General features: G+C 40.2%; 2 protein-coding genes across 2 annotated transcripts in view; one reads left to right on the top strand and one right to left on the bottom strand.

The window, feature by feature from the left end:
* Positions 1–20,033, top strand: part of COLEC10 (collectin subfamily member 10) — a 166,265-nt gene that overhangs the window by 8,308 nt on the left and 137,924 nt on the right. Inside the window, exon 3 of the mRNA XM_029222915.1 lies at positions 4,805–4,895. The gene's annotated coding sequence lies outside the window, so the exon portion shown is untranslated. The remainder of the gene's footprint in view (positions 1–4,804; positions 4,896–20,033) is intronic.
* The window catches only part of TNFRSF11B (TNF receptor superfamily member 11b), a 29,185-nt gene that overhangs the window by 7,145 nt on the left and 2,007 nt on the right, over positions 1–20,033 (bottom strand). The window contains exon 2 of the mRNA XM_029222910.1: positions 2,655–3,024. Coding sequence (XP_029078743.1) covers positions 2,655–3,024 — 370 coding nt within the window. The remainder of the gene's footprint in view (positions 1–2,654; positions 3,025–20,033) is intronic.

Raw genomic sequence — 20,033 nt, 5'->3', positions numbered from 1 at the left:
AGGCTTTATGTAATGACCTTTCTGAGAACGACTCGCCTCTTTTATGACTGATAGAACTTCTTATAAAAAGATGTATCCATCTAAGTAAATGATTTTGCCTTATTAATATCAACAGAAACATACAAAGTACAATCTGGCAGGCAAAATGTGAAATAGAATGGCAAGAGGAGTTGTGCTTTTCAGTGGAGAATTCACCATGCCATAAGCAATTACATAAGAATTACAGGACTAACAGGATGAAGTACAGTTGATCCTTGAACAGTGGTGGGTTAGGGGCACCAACAGGCTGCACAGTCGAAAATCCCATTATAACTTTATAGTCAGCCCTCTGTAGCGGGGTTCTGCACTCACAGATTCAAGCAACTGTGATCATGTCGTACTGTAGTATTTACTATTGAAAAAAAATGTGCATACAAGTGGACCTGCGTAGTTCAAACCCATGTTTTCAAGGATCAGTGTAAAATATGGAGAGGAGAAGACAATCTGGCTTCAAAACAACAACCACGGGCTTCCCTGGTGGCGCAGTGGTTGGGAGTCCGCCTGCCGATGCAGGGGACACGGGTTCGTGCCCCAGTCCGGGAAGATCCCACATGCCACGGAGCAGCTGGGCCCGTGAGCCGTGGCCGCTGAGCCTGCGGGTCCGGAGCCTGTGCTCCGCAACGGGAGAGGCCACAACAGTGAGAGGCCCGCGTACCGCAAAAAAAAAAAAAAAAACGAAGAATGATTATTAAATACTTTTTAGAATAATACTACAGAATCTTGTCTTTGGACTGGAAACCTCGAATCTTCCATGAGGAACTCCTTTGTAGGTTTCTAGGGAGGGAGCAATAAGTAAATGAATAAACGTGTACCTTTGTACTAAGTCTTCTGGCTGCCTGCTTACTTCGTTCTACAAACAAATTTTCATGCTTATGTGAGAAAAATCCTTACTACTTCCATTATTTTTCAAAACTTTCTAGTTTCCAAGCTGCATAGCCCCTGCTTAATTAATTTCCCTACATATATAAATTACTGAATTGAATTCAATGGATCTGTTTCTGTTGGATGGGCTTCCCCCTCTACATCTTGGCTTAGCTTTTGAGTCCCAAAGTATCATCCAATAAAAGCTAAGAAGTGTCACCAATTTCTTCCTCAGATACTCATACTAGAGGCATTTTAAGGAACTGTCATGCAATTTGCACCTTCTGTGATTAATTTTATAAAATTCACAACTTAGGCAACTTAGTAGTTCAATTTTTTTTTTTGTTTTTTTTTTTGCGGTACGCGGGCCTCTCGCTGTTGTGGCCTCTCCCGTTGCGGAGCACAGGCTCCGGACGCGCAGGCTCAGCGGCCACGGCTCACGGGCCCAGCCGCTCCGCGGCATGTGGGATCTTCCCGGACCGGGGCACGAACCCGTGTCCCCTGCATCGGCAGGCGGGCCCTCAACCACTGCGCCACCAGGGAAGCCCAGTAGTTCAATTTTTGAATATGTTCCCTTTGTAGGCCTTTAAACCTAAAATGTTTATAATCATTTAGAATCTATATTACAACTTCTTAAAGCCAAAATAGTTACAAATAATTAGCATCCTCAAAACCAATGACTGTCAACCAGGGGTGATTTTGCCATCCAGGGGACATTTGGCAATGTCTGGGACATTTTTGGTTGTCACAACTGGGGGAAGAGTGCTATTAGCATCTAGTGGCTAAAGACCAGGGATACTGCTAAACATTCTACAATGTACCAGACAGCTGCCCACAAAAAGAATTATCCAGCCCCCAAACGTTAGTAGAGCTGAGGTTGAGAAACACTGCTTCAGACTGTGTCATTGGAATCTATACCGATTACTGCTTCCTCCAGAAAAGTAGGTGAATACTCTTAATTTTCCCAGGCCAGGAGAGCATGCAGACTGTACCGAAGCTTCGTGAATTTAGCAAAAAAACAAAAAAAAGTGGGTTACAACTTTAGAAAGTTCAGTGCACACTGGCCTTAACCTATGCTATTCAAAATGCAAAAAAGAGAAAGTACTTTGTTTGTAGACAAGTACTTACTCTTGGCTTGACAGTCTGCTTTGTCTAAGGTAAAGGATAAGCTCATTGAAGAGATGCTGCTACCATCTTTATCCTCCCAGACATTCAACTGCCATGCCAAAGAAAGAACTAGCTTCATTTTTAATAATGAACTGCATTTCCCCTAGCCATTCTCATTTCTTACATAATTAATTATAACTACTCATTGTTAGCACGCCAGAGCCTCATTAATATCAGCATAATTACTCTCTTGGTATCAGTTAACATTTTTAATGTTTGTCAGGAAGCACTGCAGTTTGAAGCTCTCCATGCTGAAGTGAAACACAGAGGCATAGCTCAGCTATAAACAGTGCAACTCGGAGTGTGTCCCTTTAAGAAAGAGCAGTCAATCATGCATCTCATTAGGGAGTGATTTGCTGCATTTGAGATTTGTAACTAAATTGCCCCTTAGTGGCAAAGTGCTCCTCTGAGGAATGGTTCTTTGGCAGCCACCCAGACACATAGTACATACCTAGCAGGTTCCATTACCTTTGCAATTTGCTGTCCTGTAATGTCACCAGGACAAACATGTTCCCTTAACCTTTCCCTACTGCCTGACTTTGTGTGATGCTAATGAATTCGGCCGCATGTTGGAAGCGGATGCATACCAGCCTGTAGCACTCCAAATCCAGAGGGACAGCTCTTATGTTTCAAGCAGAACTCCAGCTCCAGGTAGCGCCCCTCCTCGCATTGGCACACGCGGTTATGGGTGCGATTGCACTCCTGCTTGACGTACTGCAGTTCCTTGCACACTGGGCTGCAGTACAGACACTCGTCGCTGGTGTGCCAGCTGTCTGTGTAGTAGTGGTCAGGACAAGGGGCACACAGGGTCTTCCGCCTCGCTGTGCAGTGCTGTTTTAGGGAGGTGCCAGGAGGACATTTATCACACATCAGCTGACGAGAGGTTTCAGGGTCATAATGAAGGTACTTTGGAGGAAAGGTTTCCTGGGTGGTCCATTTAATGGAGATGTCCAGGAACTAGAAGAAGAAAGGGAAATCATGGCATGTTAGCATGGAAATGGGGTGGTTCTTCTGTGCAAAAGCATCATTAACCTCAAAGAGTCCTTTAATACCTGAAGCCTCATGCCCTTCCTGCCTACTGAGCTACAACCACAGAAAGTGAGTTCAGAAGCCATAATTCTTGCCTCTAAGTAGCTTAATCTCAAAGAACAAGATGGCAATAGCAGCAAAACATATTAAGTAAATCTAGCTCATAGATGGCTGGAGTGGAAAGCTCATCAGAATAGAAATGATTACGCTTAGATGCACCGCTAAATAACCCATGTGCCCTGAGTGACACTTTACCTCCCTGGGCTTCAGGATCATCACTAGATTAGTGAGTTGGGTGAACTAGTGGTTCTCAGAACAGCTATACCAGAATCACCTAGACACCTTGATAACATGTAGATTCCTGAGATTTATATCCCTAAACATTCTGATTCCACAGATGTGAAGTTGGGGCTGGGGATTGAAAAATCTACTGCTGTGATTCCCATGTGTGGAGCCCATACTCAATAAATATAATTTATTCACTTGATGATAGTTGTGTCCCAGGCTCTGTTCTGGGCAATTGGGATACAGTAGTGAATAAAATAGTCAATAAACTCTGTCTATGGAGTTTACCATCCAACTGGGGGAGTAAGAAAATAAATAACAAATTACACATAAATTATACAATAGAAAATAAGTGTTGTAAAAAATGATCAAGTAAAAAAATTGGAAATATGGAGGGGAAGGTAGAGAGATAACAAACTTTAAATGGGGTGGTCACAGTAGCATATTTAGGACGAGATGATATTTTTCTTTTAGTTTTCCCATTCTAAGATGTAATGATTCCAAACATATGGTAAAGTTAACAGTTGGTGATTACAGTCATTCTGATCATTCATTCACTCATGCAACAGATATGTACTGCATGCCTACCAGAAATATACCAGAAATATGCTGGTGAGTAAGATATGATCTTGGGACTTCCCTGGAGGCGCAGTGATTAAGAATCCGCCTACCAAAGAAGGGGACATGGGTTCGATCCCTGGTCCAGGAAGATCCCACGTGCCACAGAGAAATTAAGCCCGTGCGTCACAACTACTGAGCCTGCGCTCTAGAGCCCGTGAGCCACAACTACTGAGCCCACGCGCCCCAACTACTGAAGCCCGCGGGCCTAGAGCCCGTGCTCCACAACAAGAGAAGCCACTGTGATGAGAAGCCTGCACACCGCAACGAAGATCCAATGCAGCCAAAAAGAAAAAAAAAATGATAAAAGATATGATCTTTGTCTCTGTGCAGCTGGTAATCTACTGGAAGATTCCTAGAATTTTAAGACATATTTCCTCCATAACATCATATGGTGCAGTCTTGAATCTCATAGGTGAATGATGTCTAGAAAATTAAATGACCACCTCTCTTAAGGTTAATTGGGAATAACTTCAGGGAGCAGGCAGGGTTTCAGAAGTTTCCGTCCATAATGGCCGAAGAGCTGTGTGCGTAGGAGAAAGAAGATTTTGCAGGCAAGAGTACTGCTTGGGAAGGCAGCGCCACATGGGCATTCTGTCTTGTAGTCTAGATCTCAGAAGGTCTTCAAGGGAACACTGAAGTAGTTCTTCACACTAATTAGAAGAAAAAGTGTTGTTTGTGCGTAGGGGTGGTTTGTTTGGGTTTTATTGTTTGTTTCTGGTACAGGGATCAACACCGACTGTTCTCAGGCTTTGGGAAGGTGGCAGGCCAAACAATAATTTTTTCCAAACTCTCTTCTTTGCAGAACTCAGGAAATCTCACAGAAACCCATTGACCTGGAAAAAGTGTGCCAAGCTAGGGAAACAGGACTCCCTTTTGAAAGAGGAATAACAAAGGTAAAGAAAGGCCTTTTTCATACGCATTTGGGCATTTTAATAAGTAATTCTATTCACTTCTTATTGGGACATGACAAGGGTCAGGGATGTCTGGACCTAATATGAGCTGATAAACCAGATTGAAAGAATAAAAGATCTCACCTAGGGCCATGGACTTTTTAACTGAGAGCAATTTTCAGAGTGCTGTGATGTAAGGGACTCCTAACCAACAATAAGTAGAATACAGTGCAAAACCAGGGCTGCTTCGGTGGTATTTTCAGGACGCTCTCATGACCCGAGGGTTTTGGGGAAAAGTATGTTCTTGAATTTCCCTGGGGTTTTCTATTGGCTCAGATAAACTGGGTCAACATTAGGAGAAAGAAGTGGACCAGTAACGAGTGAAAGCTCTGTGGTTTGGTCTGGATTTGTCAGAAATAGATGGAATCTGTTCATTCAACACATATCTATTGAACATCTACCGTGTACCAGGCATTGTAGAAGATCTTAGCATATGGTGGCACACGAAACAAAGATGCTCTTCAAACTGCCCACAGTCTAGTGAGCAGGCAGAGAACATAGAAGGAAAGAATAAATAACTACGAATAACGATCAATGTTTGGAAGGAAATGAAGCAAGATGAACTGACTTTGTTGCTTCTTGGTCATTCGAATCATATTGTGCTATATTTTTCAAGGCCCCTGTGTGGGCTGGGCTCAAATATTTCTAAAATATTCAACGCTAGGAAATGAAGTTTTCCTGATGCAACTCACAAAGCCACAGGAAAGCAATGAAAAATGCTTTTTTTCTCTTGATGTTCACTTTCAATTTCCTGAAAAGCCACTTTTGAGGGTTCTCTTCTTTCAAGAAGCTCGGCTCAGAGGTCCACAGGGATATGCCTTTGTCTTGCTTGCTGCTGCTGAGTGAGCCCCATCCTGGTCGGGCTAGCAGTCCTGAGACTTCCCCCCACCTGACTTCCCATCACGCCCCCTTCCTCACACCAACATGGCTCATTTACTCATCAGCGGACCCTTTTCTCTCTTACCAAGAAGCGACAAGGATGAGATGGGAAAACCCCACAGATGGTGCTCACTACAAGCAGCCCCACAAATACAAGACCTGACCAAGAATACTGATGCAATTTGTATTTTTCTAGGCAATTGGACATGACGTTGTTGGTTTCCTGAAACCATGCTTAGGAAATGAGTTGCCATCTCTTCAAAGTACAGGGAAGCTTAGGTGAAACGAATCCACAGAGAAAAAATAAATAAATCAGGTTGACTTAAGGATTAGAGAGCAGTTATAATGGTGAAGGTCATTTCTCCTCGGCTACCGCATGGAATGATCGTATATATTTTTTTAAAAATCGGAAAGCCGTTAGGAACTGCAGACTTGTTTTCAGCAAGTTCCATTGGGCCTCTGTGTTTTATTTGAAAATTTTCCACTTTGGTAAAATGACAGAACTCTGTGTGGCCCATATTGGATACTGAGTCTCCCTATCTGGTTAGCCCCAATTCCTGCACCGAATTTCTGGAACCAGTTGCTGGACAGAGGATGGGCAAAGTTAATAAAGCTCTTCATCTCAGTCCTCTCTTTCACTTTCTTCTGCCTTTCCTAGAAAAGCAATGAGGAAGAAGCCAAAGGAGGACAGACCATCTTAACACTGGCTCTATCTCCTTTGCCAGCTGATAATATTTAAAGTCTAAGAAGAGTTCAAAAATAAATGTTTCTGTGCAGTGCATAACATAACCACTGATGAATATCTACAAAGGCTGGGACACGTACATAGGTGTCTATGCAGAAGCATAAAGTGCTGTCTGTAAAAGAGGCCAGTCTGCTTTGGGTTATGCTTGATTTTTAAAGAAAAATTAAATGGAATTTTCTCTCCATTTTTTCTTTCTTCCTCTCCCCATTCCCTACCCATCCATCCTCTGGTGTAGACCCCTAATCCTTGAAGGGAATCCAGAAGTCCTCTAACCTAGTGCCTCCCACCAGTCCAGGAATCTTTCCTGAAGCCCCCCATGTCTCTTTTCTTGAAAGGACAGTTCAGGCTCCATCTATAGTAGCTTTGTCCCTCTCCTCACCTTCCATTTTTCTTTCATGTTGGACTGTGTTAAAGAATGTTCTCTTTCAAACCCAACCATCTTTCCTCATCTGTCAAATATTAGCAGGTGATGGTAGTGGGTGAAGGTGATGGGTGGGCTGAATTAGTTGTTCTCTGAAGCATTTTCTGGCTCTACCATTTTTCTCTCTGTCACTGTAATATTGACAGAGTTTAAGTAGCCAATGAACTTGGAAACAAATGTTTTGCTCTAATCCCCCTCCTACTTCTTGTTCCACTCTTTTATTTGTAAAACCCCTTTTTACAATACTTTGCTCTACTGTGCTTTGATTTATTGTGCTTCACAGCACAATATATGTGTTTTTTACAACTGAACATTTGTGGCAACCCTGTGTTGAGCATCCATTGGTGTCATTTTTCCAGCAGCACTTGCTCACTTTGTGTCTCTGTGTCACATTTTGGTAATGCTTGCAATGTTTCAAACTTTTTCATTATCATTCTATTTGCTGTGGTAACGTGTGATCAGTGATCTTTTTCTTTTTCCCCTGGCCGTGCCACGTGGCATGTGCGATTGTAGTTCCCCAACCAGGGATGGAACTCGTGCCCCTGCAGTGCAAGCACAGAGTCTTAACCACTGGACTGCCAGGGACTTCCCTGTGATCAGTGATCTTTAATGTTATTATTGCAAAAAGATTATGACCTACTGAAGGCTCAGATGACAGCATTTTTTGACAATAAAGTACTTTTTAATTAGGGTATATACATTGTTTTGTAGACATAATGCCATTGCACACTTAATAGGCTACAGTATAGTGTAAACATAACTTTTATATGCACTGGGAAACCAAAAGATTCATGTGATGTGCTTTATTGTGATGTTCCTTTGATTGTGGTGGTCTGGAATCGAATCCACGATATCTCCAAGCTATGCCTATACTGCAGAACTCTCTTATCAACCTCCAGTTTTCAGATTCACCCATGCCTTCCATTCCCTCTGTAAAACCAAGGGCTGCCCCAGCTCGCCGGATTCTTAGCCATGCCTTCTCCTTGAGCATTCCAACTCCCATTTGCTCTCTTAAAAAAGTCAGTGGTATGTTTGCTGCTGACTCTGTTGATGCTCATTGTATGTATGTGTCTATATATGCTGTAGTTGTAACTATAGTTGGGAGACTCAAATATTATGTAAACCAGTAAACATGGGTGTGAAAAAATTATTTTTCTATGAAAAGTAAATTGAACGCTTGAGGGATGACTTGATAAAGTTGAGGCATGGAAAAACAAAACAACAACAACAAAACCCTACCATAGAATCTGAGGTAGCTGAGACAACTGCAAAAACAAAATGGGGAAAACATCCAGAAGGATTATATAATCAATTTATTTCAAAAATGTCTTTAAGTTCCAAAACTGAAATGGATGGGCAATACATTTTAGATAAGGGTTTTGTAAGAAAGACAGCATGGGACTCCAGGTAGCCAACACAGATTCTAAGAAAGGCCTTGACTATATCTCAAAATACAGGTGAATGAATGTTTATTTAAATGTTTTAAGTGAAAATAAAATATTTAAGATATAGGTATGTAATTTTTATTATTAAATGCTTTAACTGATCTTTCAATTAATCACATAACTCTTAGCCCCAAACATAAAATTTCTAACAAAATTCCCCATATTTAGGAGTTATATGGTAGTGGAAAGAAAAATGGGCAATATGAAGGTAGAATTCTGTTTTGTCTATTCCATTCTAACAAACACACATTAAATCTCTGTGCCAGGCGGTGAACTAAAAAATAATCTTTATAACACATTGGTTGGTACCTACTTTATGATGTTTTACCATTATCATCATTAAGTCTCCACAAGCTACAAAATGAGTCTTAGAATGACCAACCATCCCAGGTCACAGTGATTAGTAGAGGCAGAATTAAAACCCAGAGCATGTGCCATAGAATACTATTGTTTGGCCATATCCTTTAACATTTACTAAATGCTCTAACTTATGCTGTAGCCTTCATACATAGCCCAAAAGTAAGCCCTAAAATGCTAACTTTTCATTCAGATTCGAGAACATAGTGTTAGGAGATCACGAAAGTGAGGAGATCAACCAAAGCCTTTCCAAAGTCTAGATGAACTGATTTTTCTTTCTTTGTGCTAAGACTAGCTCTTGTCCAAAGTTACTGAGATGGAAATTTCTTAGATGACAAGTGATTTCACTACAGCAGGCTACCAGTATATGCTTCTCCTTAAAGGATACAAGAATACACTTCCTCCAGCAAATTTATTTTTGCATGATGCAATGCAGCCAGTCACATACCACTGGGCTTGCTCTCTCTGGTATACAGAACCATGAGTGACCCGGTGGGTTTCCGTTTATGGAAAATTCATTAAAAGGAGCCCACACAAAGCTTGAAATAACTACTTGGTTTGGGAGTTCCTTTTGTGATCCCTCGTCATGATCTTTGCCACAGAAAACTATTTGAGGACTCTCCAGAGTTAGCTAAACTTCTGGTCAGTTTGGAAACCATAGTATTTTACAGTTCATCTTAGCCAAGAAAGGAAACATTCAGGATATATATCATGGTGAGTTTCCTAAAGATCTCTTGTAGTATAAACTATAAAGCTTATTTTTAAAAAAAAAAACACCTCTTTTCCTATGAAGGTTAGTTTACTTGACTTTCTATAGTCTTATAGTGTAGTAGCTTCTCTCCTATTTCCTTCATTCCTTAAATAATTTATTTATTCATTCATTCAGTGAACACTTATTGAAACAATTACTATGCTCTGGAAATATTGCTAAACAATGGGGTTGAATAAGTTAATGTTCCTGTTTGCTAGAACATTCATCCAAAAGCCTAGGCTGATGTAAAATACTCATAAATCACTGCAAAACAATTGGAGGTAAAACAGAGGAAAAAGAGGATCAAGAAAAGGCTCAATAGAGAAACAGGTCAGAAATGAGGAGAAGCTGAAATTAGACAGTGGTAAGGAGGAGAGGAAGGGATAGGTATGATATATTAGCTGATTGCATGGGGAGGGAGGTACTAGAAATAGCAAATAGAGAACATGCCCATGAATTCTGACTACTAGATATGTGGTGTTGCCATTAATTACCAACAGCAGGAGGAGGAAACAGTTATGGAGGAAGACAATGAATTTCGTTTTGGATCTTCCAACTATGAGACTCAAGTGATGATGTCGAGTAGACACTTAACTACGTATATTGGGTATTCAGGATAGAAACGCAGCTAAAGACACAGATTTCAGGGTTATGAACACGTAAATGGCTCTAGAAACAGAGAATAGGATGGCATTACCCAAGGATATTGTACAGAAGCAAAAAAAGATTGAAATGTTTACCTTTGCAATATACAGACATTTGCAAGATGGGATGAAAAAGAGGGAAAAAAAAGTAGGGATGTCACAGAAAGTTTCAAGAAGAATGCTAAATGGATAATGTATAAGAATATCTAAAAAGCGTACAGCTTTTAGATCCATTAGATTGATGTGAATTTACAGGAGCACTTTTAGCTGGAAACCTGCATGCCAGGGTTCCAAGCTCAGTTCGACCACCAGCTTAATAACCCTTGGCCATTATCTTACCTCTAAAATGAGAATAATCCTTATTTTATCTATCCCTATACAATTGTTTTAAAATTAGTAAAGGGACACAAATAAACTTGGTAAAGAATAAGATTCCAGACAAGAATGAGTCATTATTACATATGCTAATTACATAGGAGGTGGGAAATGGGGGACATTTTGAATCAGTCTCATTTTAGGAGACATTTTGAAGTTTCTTGTTTAGTAGGGAGTAACACATCTAAAATATGCCATAAGTCGATTATCTGTCCTATTCTTAATCATCTCCAGAAAAAGCATCTCTGACTTGTTTTTAAAATCAGTTTCAGTATCTTCCCAACTTGTATCACTTGCTTGGTCTAAGTAAAATATTTCAAGGCAGTTCCACAGATTTGCTTAGAGGGCTCAGATAGAAAAGGATTTGTTTCCATACACCTTAAATGCTTAGCATGGTGTCTTATACATAGCACGTATTCAATATATCTATTTTAATTTTATTCAATTCAATAGATATTGAGTACCTACTGTGTGTAATTAGGATTACTGGTGATTCTACAGACACAGATAAATAGCCTCCATGTAAAGGATAAATTTTCAAGGACAAGGACAAAATCTGCAGCTTTCTCATCTGTAAAATGATAGTGATGACAGAATTTGCTTAAAGGAAGATTTTTTTTTAAGCATCTTTCATTTTGCTTGGCATTTTGCATATACTGTTCCGTTTGTATTTAGCTTCTATTTGAAAGGTAAGTGTGTAAAAAAGCAGGTAGCTCATTTGAGAGGTTTATCTCCTGCTGCCAGTTCCCCACCTGAGGGTCTACCACTGCTTAATAATTTCCACAATAGCCAGGATTAGGTCTCTCGGTCAGGATGTAGAGCAAATGCATTAAAATCTGTTCATCTACTAGGAACTGATTTGCTGCCAACAGCTTTTGCTAGGTAAACAGGAGAAAGGAAACACAAGCAATTATGATTTATTAGATGAATCACTGGGCAAAATTTTACACTCTTTTGCTTCCCTTGGGGCTGAAGAACTGTCTCCAGGTAAAACTTAACTTTAAATGAGTTTTTTTCGGTTCCCTTCAAGAAGTTTCCTCTAGTTGTTTGGAGGCTTTTTCAATTAATTAGCAGTACCTTGTTTATGTTTGGAATCAACCAGAATTGTCAGAACAGAGTTGCTTATGAGGCTTGTGCTGCTTCAGAGGAGTTTATAGATAATTAACATTTGATAGATTAACAAATAAATGAGAGAATCTCTAAGACAAAAGAACTTGTAATGCAGGTAAACACTTCAGACTTCCCGAGGGAGATGTGTAGAAATCTCCCACATTTTGGATCTCAGATCTTAATATTTCTTCTCTTGGACTTCTATTAATCACCAGATTTGAGATATAGCATCAATTCTGAAAATTTCAACTCAACAACAGGGCTGGTTGCAATTTTCCTTATAATTATGTCCATTCAGGCCCACTTGACAAGCACAAGGGTGATATCACTAGTTCAGTTTTCCAGCTACAGTCCCTGGCATTTTGAGCTCAGAATGGGCAATACATTTTAGTATGTTGATTTTTTTTTTTTTTTTTTTGCGGTACGCGGCCCTCTCACTTCCGTGGCCTCTCCCGTTGTGGAGCACAGGCTCCGGACGCGCAGGCTCAGCGGCCATGGCTCACGGGCCCAGCCGCTCCATGGCATGTGGGATCTTCCTGGACTGGGGCACGAACCCGTGTCCCCTGCATTGGCAGACGGATTCTCAACCACTGTGCCACCAGGGAAGCCCTAGTATGTTGATATTTTTGAACATCAATTTTTAAATTCCATTTTATATCTACCTTTCCTCAAAGATAATACATTGCTCACATCATCCTATGAGTCAATCTGGTTGCTAATGATCTAGATTGAAGCCCAATCAATATATGGTCAAGGGTAGCTGGTGAGAGAAAGTTAGAAAAAAACAGCCATGGTGGTTATGAAATGGAATAGAAACTAGAAATGGAAATGGAATAAAACAGGATGTGATTTAAACATGTAGACATTTATCTTGTGCCTACAACATGCAAAACATCATACTGGAAGCCCTGGGTGATATGCTGAATAATAATAACATAGTATATTTAACATCATTACATAATAGGCTCTATACTGAGCCCTTTCTTCACATGCTATTGTCATCCATCCCCTCCAACCTCTGAGGTGATAGTATTAACCCCATTTTATAGATGAAGAAACAGTCTCAGAGAAGTTGAGTGACTTGTCAAAAGTCACAGAGCTAGTACACATCTGAGCTGGGATTCAAATCCAATCTTGTCTGAACCTAAGCCTTTAACAATTGACTATTCCCCCTGGCAACCTGCAGTATTACTAACGAGATAGGCATATAAATGATCACCTATGACACAATGTAAAATTCAGTAAGATCTATATTTTGTCTATCCGTCCATACATCCATCCATGCCATCCCATCCCCTATCTATCTGTCTATCTATCTATCTATCACTTATCCCTATGAATAAATTCTTCTCTGTCTTCTGTCCTGGAATGCAGTAGTTCACACAGCCTCTCTGGAAGATGGTCTTGTGAGACTGAGCAATTAGTTGCACTTTATACTAAGCGGCGGCTTCTCAGTGATGCACCCCCTTGAAGTTGCCTTCCTTTTTTGCTTACTCTTCTTTCACCCGCTCTTGCTTCCCTGGGATTGCACTTTTCTAATAAGGAGCTAAAATATAAAGCGTTTGCCTCATGCTCTATACCCTAATGGGTCTGGACTTAGAATTCAAGTCCAGAAAGGAGGCCAGGACATTTAATTTCAACAGAAAAAACAAAGACAAAAACATGGTGACCCCCTCCAGCTGAAGGAGGAGCTGAAAAAAGGATGAAAAAAATACATTGCAATCACTTTGACCAAGGATATGACTCTGAGCCGCATCCCAGGACATTCTTAACCCCGGCAGAGAAGAGAACCCTGGTTGAAGGAACCCAGAAGCGTTGCTCTGCCTTATGGGTATTTTTCCCTGGGCTCAGCAGCTAGATGTAAGCTCCTACAGGACAGAAAATACTTCTCAGCCAGGTCACCTTAGGGAAAATTACTTAACTTCTCTGAACCTCAGTTTCCTTGCCTGTAAAATAGATACCAATCTCCACATTCGAGGATTTTTGTGAAAATGAAGGTTGTTAGCATTGCCGTCTGTCCAGGACCTAGGACGATATAGAAATTAATACCTGGAACATGGTTGGTTTGCAGTGAAAGAGGGAAAGAGAAAAAAATGTTGGGGGTCATATATGGACAATTAAGTGCTCTAATGTGGAAGTGACTTCTATCATTGACACTCACAAGTCATTGCCAGAACTATTCACACCCCTACCCCCTTCCTCCCCAGAGAAAACTAAGAACTACAATCTTACCATGTTTCTGAAAGGGAGGAGAATGGAAAATGTTTACAAACGGCACTAACGGCTACATCACTGTGCAGTGACCATCACTCACACTTCCTCGTTGACCTTTATTTTAGCACAATCTAGTTGATTTTTTTCCTTTTACTGGATGTCAGAAGAGACGGGAAGCAGTGTGGGAGCAGAGGGATGTGTCTAACAGCCCATGTAGAGTTCCAGTGCAGTATTTAATGGTCATGCCAACCCACCCATTATCATGCTTATTTCACCTGAACATTTGACACTTATTCCAAAGAGCAGTATGCAGTTGTCAAGTACTTCCTTGTGAATACAAATTGAAAACTCTGCTCAAAAGGAGTCTAAGGAGATTGCTGGTGACCATAATTATACCGCTTTAGTAAGTCCTGAGGGAATGTCTTGGACCTGGCTTCTAACTATATGGGATATGAAAATACACACATTAATGGCTTCTGTGCTAGCTGAAGACAAAAAAGGACTTGTTTCAGAATGAAAAAATAGTTTTTAGTTTAAAAGAATAATCTGTGATCCTAAAGCCCAGATCTAGTCTTGCTACTTAAAAGCAGGCGACATTTCAAAAGCTGCTTCCTCTCGTGATCTCATTGATTTAAACAGAATTTCTTATAAATGAAACCAATTGGGCAGAAGAAACTTTGACAATTGCAACAAAATAGATTTTTTTTAAAAATTTCTTTGGTATACTTTTTGCATAGATAACTAAGTCCATTTGATCTTCGTATGTCTGGAATATTAGCAGGTATATAGTAAAAAATTTTGATTCATTTTTTAATGACAAAGACTTAAAACCAAAGCAGACCTTCCACACGTCACCTGGTCCAACACCCCTATTTTAGAGATGAACAAAGTAAGACTCAGAGAAGTGAAGTCACTGACTGGACCTCAGAATCTAAGGCAAAACTGAGAAATAAGATCCCTTGCTTCTTGTCTGCTGTTGTAGAGCTCTTACTGTCATTACACCCCACAAATGAATTCCTAAATTACTTTTGTTGGTGTTGGTGTTGGTGTTGGTGGTGATGCCAACTGATGGTGGAGGGGGGCTTTCTAAAGAATAAGGTCTTGATATCCATATTTTCTAAGAGTAAAATAGTTTTTTTGAACAAGAAAGTACCATTACATGGCAAGGGAGGTTTGGGGATCAAAGACCAGAGAAGAAAACTGAATTTACTAAAGGCGGTCACAAAGCTTAGATGAATTACTGTCTTGTTTTAAATCTAAATTCATCTTGACACAGGTTTTCCTACTTTAAAGTTGATTATTTAAGAGGCTCTTATAGAAAATGCTTCCAAGGTGCAGACTAAATTGTAGTGAAAATCCTAAGACTACTCTTTTTAGTTTTAAAGAAGATGCTTCAAGGAAATTAAACAATGTTTTCACAGTATTAAAACTATAATACTAAAGAGATTGATTTTTAAAAAATCCCAATAAGAAAGTAATAAATCAGGGCTTTTTGGAGCACACTACTTTTTTAGAAGTATGACCTTCAGAAATGACCTTTCATTTCCTCCTGCATCCTCTATCCATTTATGGTCTGGCTGATTCAGGTGCTTCTGAGAAATTAGGGTGAAAAAAAAAAACCTACCCAAGCACCTGGAAAGTTATGTCACCTTGTAGTTGAGAGAAACCATTTTAGTGTGTCTGTAGACTGTTCTGGCCTTTGGAACATTCATTTAGCAAGGCCAGGTAAATGTGAGAGGGAGTGGGTACCACACAGCTTCTTACCTAATGTGTTGTAACACTATTCTTATCCCTACAACTGTCTAAAAGAATTCTTTTTTTAGACTTTCTATGCTAGTTACCCCAAAATAAATATTCTGTGGTAGTGAGTTCCAAAAACTAATTACATGTCACATAAAAATACCGTGTGTATTTCAAGTTGGCTATACCTCACTCTTTCTTCTTGCATAGATAGTTTACAGATGTTGCTAGGATTTCTGATTGACTAGTTCCTGCTCTTGTGGGTTGCTAGGTTTTATTTTGATTTTTGTTTTCTTTTCTAAACATGGCTGCCATTACTGTTCATATTTGCATTTTGTTTACCTGACTATCAATATCAGAAACGTACTCTGCAGCTGCTTCCTCCTTTCCTCTCTTGCCCTGTGAAATATCCTTCCCTATGGCTTAAAAACAAACAAACAGAAAAAACAAACAAACAAAAAACCCATTCTATGCTCATGACCCAGATTTTCTTATCTCAAGTCCAGGCTTCCCCTGTGCTCTGAACTTTTTTGAATCCAAATGCCTATTTGACATCTCCATTGGGATATTTTACGAATGTATCAAATTGATCAAACCAAGAATGAACACTTGATGGGAAGGTCAAAAAGGGGATTCAGCTGAGGTTAGGTAGCACCTGCAAGGGTATACATATAAATCTGGTTCATTTTTGTTGCTCTCTTAAGAATGGACCTCCACGACAGTATTGGTATGTATCTTCATAGTAGAAATGGACAAAAGAATATTTAAAATACTGGTCAGGTGGGTAGGGTGTTATATTTATATTTTGAAAGAGATCAAAGCTAACATTAAAATGTTAGATCTCCGACAGTAAGCTACATTCTGTTGGGATCTCCATGGAAATTGCTGGTAGGTTATACACACACCCCAGCAAATCTCACCGTAGCTCCTTTGACTCAGCAAACACACATTTAGCGTCAGGCACTGTGCAGACCTGGGGGCTATAAATATGAATCAGATGAAAATTTATGTTTGCAAAGGGCTCATATTTTGTTTACCACAGGCGTAGTACTATCCCCTAGAAGTTCTGGAAATTCGTGGGTGATTTCTGTTGTCACAGTTTCTATGTGCTGCTAAATGTCCCCAATGATCAAGAATAATCCCATGTCCCACATACTTTCAAATGTCCTATTGACTGATATAAGTGATTTAAGTTAAAAAAAAAAACAAAAACCCATTTATCATTATATGAGCTTGGATTTGAACTCCATTTTATATATTTATATACACACACACATATATATACACGCACATATATACACATATGTAAAATATATAAATATATATACACATATACATATGTATATACATATAAAGTGGTTTTCACATGATTTTTTATACATATTGAATTTTCTAGGAATTTAACAACATAAAATTTGATAGAGGGTTGTACTTTGTTTTGTTTAAAACTTTAGCGAGATTTGTTCTCCATTCAAAAAATCACAGCACCAAAGCCGGGACTGATCATGGTTTTGAACCCCAATGTGACACATGTGCTCCCGTCTTTGTTCCTCCTAGTCTGTTCATGGCAATTCTATGTAAAGATGCTAATATAACATTACTTCACTAAGTCTTCTAGTGAAGCTTATTTTATTATAAATTACTTTCTATTTCTCCTTTATAATATAGTTATGCCAGTATATTGATTTTTTAGAATTCTGTATGTAGGTAAAATATAGGCGCTCTAAATTTCATTTCAGGAGAGCAAGGGAGTTGTTACAAAGGGTTTGTTTTTTTCTTTGCGGTACGCGGGCCTCTCACTGCTGTGGCCTCTCCCGTTGCGGAGCACAGGCTCCGGACGCGCAGGCTCAGCGGCCATGGCTCACGAGCCCAGCCGCTCCGCGGCATGTGGGATCTTCCCGGACCGGGGCATGAACCCGTGTCCCCTGCATCGGCAGGCGGACTCTCAACCACTGTGCCACCAGGGAAGCCCACAAAGGGTTTTTTTAATAAGTGCATGGAAGAAGTCTGATCTGATGGAGAGCTACTGCTCTACAGGGTAAGACACTCAAATACACAGATAATGTTGGCATCTCTGCTCCATAGTAACAACATCAGGGGTAGCCAAGCATCATTAGGTAAGGCACTGAATAATGCAAACATAATTTTTTACAAAATTACTCTTTCTCTGAAATATACTTTCCAGTCCTCTTTTTGGGGGCCACAAAGGAGAAACTCAGGCTAAAGGAAATACTGCTGGTCAACGAGATGCAAAAGGAAATAATGCTTTTCACAGGAAGCTTTCACAAAAAGGGAACATGCAGGCAGGGGGGCTGAGAGTTGCTTAGAGCAAAACCCAGCTGGCAAGTTAGTGGATAGGAGAGCAAGAATATTTGAGTGTGTGCTTAGCGCCCCTTTGATAGACACTGCCATAGCTCTCCTTCTAGAACTAAGTGGATAAAACATCTGGCACAGAAAGCCTTCTTCCCTGACCAGTGGAATTTGACAACTGTGGTTTTAACCTAAGAAGTAAAATTAAAGACCAGATTAAAATTAGGAATTGTGCTGACGGTTCATGGGTGATCGAGGCCAGAAAGGTTGCTAGGGACAGAGGTTCAGGACTGTTGTGGACTGAATATATGTTAGATTCTCCCCAAAACTTCAGAGTTATCATTCTCTTAAACAAACAAACAAAAAGGCTAGACAGATATACTCAACCACTGGGGGAAGGGAAGGAAACCAAAACAAACAACAGCAAAAGGAGGACGGACACATCAGGCAGTTGTCCAGAGAAAAAACATTTACTACCCCCCAGTGCTTCACCCCGCCCCCCAACGCCAAGCCCTAGGGTCTCACATTAATTCAGAGCTTAGCTTTGAGAAGGCCAGTGGATGGTTCTAGAGCTCCATGTTGGGACGTTTCAGCCACCAGTTAAAATCTAGCCCTAGACCAGGACGTTCCTAGTCTAGGGAGGCTCCTTGAGCAGCCATGAAAGAAATGACTTGGTGATGTGACCACCTCATCTCGCAGAGTAGGTCTCTAATTAGCTACATCAGTGAGCATTCCAGAAAGCCCATGACTATGGCATTAGTCCTAATGACCACACCCCCTCAGTGCTTGCTTACAGGCATATCCTCTGCTCTCACAAAAAGAATCTAGAATTGGGGGCTTCCCTGGTGGCGCAGTGGTTGAGAGTTCGTGCCCCGGTCCGGGAAGATCCCACATGCCACGGAGCGGCTGGGCCCGTGAGCCACGGCCACTGAGCCTGCGCGTCCGGAGCCTGTGCTCCGCAACGGGAGAGGCCACAACAGTGAGAGGCCCGTGTACCGAAAAAAAAGAATCTAGAATTGTACTTTGCCTCACAATTTTACCTTCTTCCACTTCTTAGATTCAGGATGCCTTGATTTTATCTCCAACAGTGAAACATTCTATTGCTCCTTCAAGGTAACAGTTGGTGGCCATCTCTCCCTCCCATGAGCTTCGTCAGCACTTTGTGTACGTAATTCACTTGGGTCTAGAGCACCCTACAGTTATCTGTGAGCATAAGGCTAGAAGCTAGTGTTAATATGGAACAGGAACTTTATGGGGTTATCTTGCATGTGTGCATATTATTATCTCTATTTTATAGAAAACTAAAACTCAAGAGACATGTAAATTGCCACACGATCTTTCATCAAGTAAGCAGTGGTCCTGGTATTTGAATTTTGATCCAAAATAACCAAGTTCGTAACCACTGCACAGCAACTTTCTTTATGAGGTCCTGGAAGGCAGGATCTTTTATGTTCCCAAGTCACCTAGTGCTTCTCCTTTTGTTATTCTTCTTATGCATCCAATATCTGCTTTTCCCATTAGGTTATGTGGTCCATGGGGACAGAAATGGTGTCCATGTTTTCCATTCTGTCCCTAGTGCCTAGTGGCATGCCTGGTACAAAGGACTAAATAGCTGTAATGCTTCCAGTTCTTAGAACTACATCTTGGTGTTTACAGAAGGGCATTTGGACTCTTCATGTGTAAGTACAAAGTATCTTTTTTCAATTATTTATAAAATAAAGTCAATCTCAGAAACTACAGAAAGGGAAAGGGAAATCATTCCTATTGAAAGTATTTACTGTGTTCAAGACAATAAAAGGTTTCTCTTTTGATAATGCTGTATCATTGACCATTAGTAGATGCTGTATTATCTAAATATATATCTTCAACCATATACAGACCAGATATCAAAACATTGGTCTACTTATTATTTTGAAACACTTATTATTAAGTATATATATTATTTAATGGAAATTCTAAAATTTAAAAGTTACTGATAATATGTTTATTATGAATTAAATCTTTGAGAGCATATAAAAGGCTAGGAAGAATAAAAGGGTACCCATTTTAATAGCAGAATTATTTATACTAGCCCAAAACTAGAATGATTA

This window comes from Monodon monoceros, unplaced genomic scaffold (assembly GCF_005190385.1).
Source record: "Monodon monoceros isolate NGI ecotype Baffin Bay Population unplaced genomic scaffold, NGI_Narwhal_1 Super_Scaffold_14, whole genome shotgun sequence".
Taxonomy (NCBI): domain Eukaryota; kingdom Metazoa; phylum Chordata; class Mammalia; order Artiodactyla; family Monodontidae; genus Monodon; species Monodon monoceros.
The sequence above is the reverse complement of the archived record's forward strand: the minus strand, read 5'-3'. Positions and strand labels throughout refer to the sequence as shown.